Source organism: Hippoglossus stenolepis, chromosome 4 (assembly GCF_022539355.2).
Source record: "Hippoglossus stenolepis isolate QCI-W04-F060 chromosome 4, HSTE1.2, whole genome shotgun sequence".
Classification (NCBI taxonomy): Eukaryota; Metazoa; Chordata; class Actinopteri; order Pleuronectiformes; family Pleuronectidae; genus Hippoglossus; species Hippoglossus stenolepis.
The window spans coordinates 25,210,275-25,216,274 of NC_061486.1; the positions used below are offsets into that span (position 1 = coordinate 25,210,275).

General features: G+C 46.9%; 1 protein-coding gene across 3 annotated transcripts; it reads left to right on the forward strand.

Moving 5' to 3' along the window:
• The first annotated feature begins 574 nt into the window (after nt 1-574).
• On the forward strand, nt 575-4,679 carry her13 (hairy-related 13). 3 transcript variants are annotated; one of them, XM_035153534.2, is made up of 5 exons: nt 575-681; nt 1,638-1,773; nt 2,098-2,184; nt 2,296-2,377; nt 3,369-4,679. In XM_035153534.2, exons 2-5 carry the CDS (start codon nt 1,687-1,689, stop codon nt 3,833-3,835), a joined length of 723 nt encoding a protein of 240 aa, XP_035009425.1. In that variant the 5' UTR covers nt 575-681; nt 1,638-1,686; the 3' UTR covers nt 3,836-4,679. The 3 variants fall into 3 exon arrangements, with proteins under 3 accessions (XP_035009425.1, XP_035009424.1, XP_035009426.1); XM_035153533.2 differs by lacking the exon at nt 575-681 and having other exon boundaries at nt 1,318-1,773; XM_035153535.2 differs by lacking the exons at nt 575-681; nt 1,638-1,773 and adding an exon at nt 1,825-1,973.
• The last annotated feature ends 1,321 nt before the right edge of the window (nt 4,680-6,000 follow it).

The window sequence follows — 6,000 nt, forward strand, 5'->3', positions numbered from 1 at the left end:
AAAGAGCACCTGTTGATAAACCATTATACCTGGAAGGTGGCACAGATGCCTGCGTGCTCCCTTTTCCCGAGCAGACAGAGCTGCTCCATTGTGAAGCCAATTTGCATGATAATAGCCTGTACAAAGCATGTTCAATAACGAGGGCAGAGGGCTGAGCGCCCCCATTACACATAAACAAGTAGACATTGTGCGCAAAGGACTAAAGCAGCACATCCAACCATACCAACACTGATATCACAGGTCAGCATCATTCCACTCTATAGAGTCAGAGTGTTATTAAATCATAACAGCCTCGTACATGTCACATTACAATAAAGACCTCATGTGGGCCTGTCCGGGGTAATGTTATCAGCACGCAGAATAAACTCTCACAGCGGAGCAGACAACGTGAGAATGCAGTTGCGCACGATTCCGAAATCATACAAAACCACGGGGAGAACAAACGAGGCGCAGGCAGGCCAACACCTGTCGCTTTCTTTGGAGAAGGGCCCTTAATTCCCCCGGCTGATTCAGTTTGGAACCGAGGGGCCGCCAGGAGCAGCAGAGGCAGCAGCTGCCAACTGACGGCATCGCGTTACATCCGCCAGCCGAACAGACGAGTCTGCTGAGGACCGGACACAAAGGCAGGCGGAGAGGAGAGTGGGTCGGGCAGGGAAGAGTCAGGACTGGCTCTTAATATAGGTGTATTTTCATATTTTTTATATACGCGCGTAAAAGCTCAGACAAGCACCTGAAATGATTGTCTGAGCTAAATAACTAAAACACTTATTTGGATAATAACACTATAGTTCTACCAAAGACTGTTGCCTATATGTATCTGAACTCTCTGTAGAGATGTAAACACACTCGTGGTGCAGCTACTGAAACAGCTTCATGTGGAATGTGATGATGGGCTCAGACGTTTGCTCAGGTGTCCCAGATGGACAAGTGCAAGCCACGTGTTTGTGGCCATAACATATGACTCCACCTTTCATGCTGTTATGCATTACACAACATTTGACAAGTGTCGATTAACTGACTCAATGTGATCATAAGGGCCTCAGCACTCTTGTGTTTGGAATGTGTGTGCGCGTGTTTGGTTTTCAAGCCTGGTGTCAAGTGATGATTGTATTCTGTATTTTGTAATGTATCTATTTGTATCTTTATACTGATATAGTCTGAAATACTAAAGTGACTGACTTGTACAACCCCGTGCAGACATCCATCTGATATTCAGTTTGTGAATGATATGGAGTTTAGTGCATCTGAGGGGAGGAGGTCCACACAGTTCATTAGTGGCAGCAGAGAGGAGGAGGAGGGGGGTCGGTCGGAGCCGCTAACCCAACAAAGTGTGTGATTAAAGGCCGTCCAGCAGCAGCAGCAGCAGCGGCAGCAGCAGCTCTGCGAGGCGCACACCGGGCCTGACCGCAGACAAAAGGGGTGCGCGCTCATTGGCTCCGGCCGTGTGCGCTCTGTTGTCCCCCAGCCAGAGCAGCTCAGCCCCCATTCACATGTAAATCAGCCCTTATAAATACTAACAACAGCCACTCAGCGCCAGCAGCACGTCTCAATAGGATTGCATAATAAACACGGGACGCCTCGCCTCGCCTGCGAGTTGTTGATTTTGTTCTCTTCCTGTAACCGGCCGTGTTCGCCAGCTGCCTCTTCGCTGGAGGCGAGTCGACAGAAAGCGGCGATCCGACCAACATGGCCCCCTCGGCTCGGCCCAGCAACACGGGACCAGACATGGAAGAAGACGAGCCCTACTATGGGATCCAGAAAGGGGACAGAAAGGTTGGTCCACACGGGGAGATAACGCGCACACACACACACACACACACACACACACATGAGAGTGACGCACTTGTCACGCCAGTTTCCCGTCGCATCTGTGTCCAGGATTACGCATCTCGCATCACCTGCAGACTGCAGAGTTGTATGCCAGGAGTTTGTTTAGAAGAAACACAGACGAGTAGCCCGATCCCACATACATGGTGGATTTAAAACCTCATTTCACGCGTAATGCACCTTCCACGCACAGATCGACCCCTGTGCCAGGATCCTGTCACTGAAATGCGGTGTCCTCTTACTAAAATGAGATCTGTTGTGTTCCTGCAGGTCAGGAAGCCTCTGGTGGAGAGGAAGAGGCGAGCTCGCATCAACGAGAGTTTGCAGGAGCTGCGGACTTTGCTGGCGGACACAGACGTGAGTGCGGAGCGCACACTGCGCCGGCCGCAGGCTCCATCACCTGTGCATGTGTGGAGGTAGAGCCGCTAGATTTTGTTTCTAAAGCTTCTCTGCTCGTCTTTGCCATAGCTTCACTCTAAAATGGAGAACGCAGAGGTGCTGGAGATGACGGTGAAGAAGGTGGAGGACATCTTGAAGAACCGGAGCCAAGGTCTGGACAGATTTGCCCATTTATACACTGATGCTAGTTAGCAATTGAGATCAGATAAGCATGCAGTCAGTAGATCTTAAACAAGTTTATGCGCATGATGTTGGAGAATTACCAACACTAACTCGTATTCACACCCCTGATAACTGGAGTGTACATCCTCTATAACCTGCAGACCTCAGTGATCTGTCCTATGTATGATCAGGGACACATAGCATTTGATGTAACAGCTCAAATTCTGCCCATTATTTTGTTGGATAATCCCTTATTTTCAACCTAGTAACTACATTATTTAACTGCTTAAAATGCTTTCATAGACAATTTGAGGTTTCAAAAGATGATATCCAGCCTCATTTTATGGTATATGTGGATATTATAATGTTACATTACCCCGCTTTAAGTGTAATGGGGGAATACAAACTTAAAACCTAAGAGGACAAAGTATTAATCAAATCCATCCTTTGTGGAAAAACAATCTGAAACTGAGATGGTGAAAGTCTACAGTTGTTAAATCACAAATTCAATCTTATTCAGTGTTCTCACCCGGACTGACTACAGTGATAATAACATGTTGGGATCAATGGTAAAACATGTTTTGAGACCTGAGTTTACAAAATGTATTTAAGTGAAAACTAAAGCAGAATGGCCTCTTCAGAAGAAGTGTCATATTGGTGGACTATTGTTCATGCTGACTCAGTAACATTTCATTGCTGTAGTATTTATATTTTCAATGCATCATATTTGACTGGTTGATGGTGTGTTTTGTATGAAAATCCGTATGAAGTAGATGAAAAGCAACATCAGCTGACAAATGAATGTGGTGGCGTATAAAGTGTAATGTTTCCCTCTGAAATAAAGTGGAACACTCGCACAAAATGGAAATACCTCTGCGAAAGGCAATATCTCCCGATTTGTACCATAACCACAAGCAGTGGTGCATCATATGAGTCCTATCATGTTTATTCATTTCCCAACTGTCTCTCTCCTCCCACAGAATCAGACACACTGAACCATGAAGCCAGTGAGAGGTTTGCAGCCGGCTACATCCAGTGCATGCACGAGGTCCACATGTTTGTGTCCAGCTGTCCCGGGATAGACGCCACGGTGGCGGCGGAGCTTCTCAACCACCTCCTGGAGTGCATGCCCCTGAACGAGGACCACCTCCAGGACGTGCTGGTGGATCTGATCACAGACACCCCCGGGAGCAACGGCAGCACTTGGCACGGAGGCGACGAGACATTCTGCTCGAGTCTGGCCTCGCCCGGAGGACGGAGTCTCTCCATCTGCTCATCCTCAGCCCTCTCCCCGGCCCCGTCCACCACGTCCAGCGAGGACCTGTGCTCCGACTTGGACGACACCGACAGTGAGCACAACCAGAGCTCCACGGAGAGCATGGAGAGCAGGGAGGTCCTCGGCATGCCCGCCATGACATACCCTCAGTCTATGTGGAGACCCTGGTAGAGGGCAGGAGGGGAGACATGTAGCAGCAGGGGATGAGGGGTGTCCTTTAACGCTATGACACTGGACCCTCCTGCTGACATAAGGGAAAATTCCACCTCACAAACACTTTTTTGGTGGCATACCCTGCATCTATGATCTCCTCGACCCCTGCAGGTAGCTGGTCACATGCATGGATTTTCAATAATCCAATCTGTTCAATAGGAGACCTTACAGTTCCGACGGCAGCCTAGGTTCATCCAAAATGGAATAAATCCGTGGAACGCTCTGCATCTAAGGAGCAACCTGGACTGTGGCTTTTCTTCTCAACTGATTGCAGCGAGATGACAGGCTTTCCCCTGAACCCTGGGAAATGTAGGAAACCACTTAGTGAAGTGTAAAAGTAGAAGTAGACAACAGTGCCTCGGATATCACAGAAGAACGTGTAAACCAGAGTGTTAGAAGGTGGAGTCTTCCTTTCTCTCATCGGAGGGGCCCTTCCTCTCAAAGGAAGTGACACCCAGCTTTGAGTCCTCTGTTGTGATCCCCCACCCCTACACCTGAAGACCCCCATCAACACACTTATAACCCAACAAAGGACAGAAAACGAACAGTTCCGGATGTTCACACTTTTTTTTGTCAATAACTCTGTACATAGGATTTTGTATGAGGAGTGAAGCTCTTTTAGAAGATTGCCTCTGATTAATTAATTAATATAAAATATTTCTATTGTATTTCAGACCTGTAGTTTAATGGACCAGTGTAGCCTCCTATAGAATGACCACTTTATGTTGTAATGATGTTTAGAACAGCTGTAGCCTGTATATTGTCTTGAGTTTTCAAAATAAAATAATGTAACTGAAATGAATTGTGTGTGATATGAGTCGATGAATGGATCAAATGTCTTCAGGAGAAGAGTGGGTAAAAGTTCAATTCAGGAAGAAATGTGGAATAAAATCTTGTCAGAGAATGTTTGTTTATCACAGATGTATATTTCTCTCGGCTAAAACCTGTATAGTATATGTTATAAATACATCTTACACCTTTTCTCTCACAATTCAATATTATGAAGAAAAGAAACTGCAATTTGTCATATTCTAGTATATGTTTGTGTTCCATTTGGTCTCCCAGTCCCAGGACACTTTGGTGCCACATAGTAAACTCTCATTTCTGACTTGCTCAACATTAAAATCAATAGTCACACAGCAAATCAAAAATCATGTCCTCGCAATGTGCTTGCTTCTTCTTGGAGCTGCGGGGCCCTCACACCACGAGCACGCACCGTGCGTAAAAGCGCACTGCGCACATGAAAGGGTCACACCTCTGAAGAGCCGTCCCTCTCACACCGAGCCTGTTAACAAAGGTCTGTTAGATCCTGTCTGGACTGCGAGGGCCAGCCGTCACCCCACAGAGAGGCAGCGGCGGCGGGGGCGACACGACCCCTCATGTCGGCTACAAACTCAAATCATGAAGGTCTGAGCGCGTTCCACCCGGGAAACACGCACGTATCTCTTGTTTTTCATTATCCATGAAAAGGCCACGTCTAATATCTGGAAATACCAGGTGATTCTGGTGTCCTGAACGAGACAAGCCCAGGGGGGGAGGTGGAGGTGGAGGACTCGGGTGTGAACGTCGGGGGAAACGCATTGAAATGGGAGCGGACGGACGAGACACGGTGATCAAAGCTTTGACAGACATTTGACAGAGGAGCGTCAAAAGGCCGTCGAGTTGAAAAGACACTAAAAAGAGGATCCAAGCAGGCTCAGGTTCTTCAAAGAGAAAAGACACACACACACACACACACACACACACACACACACACACACACACACACACACACACACACACACACACAGCCTTTGGAGAATAATGGCGATTCAACAGGCAATTCAACATTTCACTTTAAACAAAGAGTAAAATATTACACACAGCAAACCTAGGTACAGACTATGCACCAGAAAACGGTAGGATGTCCATCCAATGAGAAAGTGTTTGCTTTAACCTTAATCTAAAATGCCTTAATAATAAATAACTTCATAAATAACCCAATGTAATCCCTTCATAATGTTTTCTGGAGGTGGACATTGTTTGAATGTATATATGCTGAGTGTATAATCTGGTCTAACGATGCAACAAGGCATATTGTGGTACACGAATGTGCACACGATGATTGCTGTTTGTCGACCTGT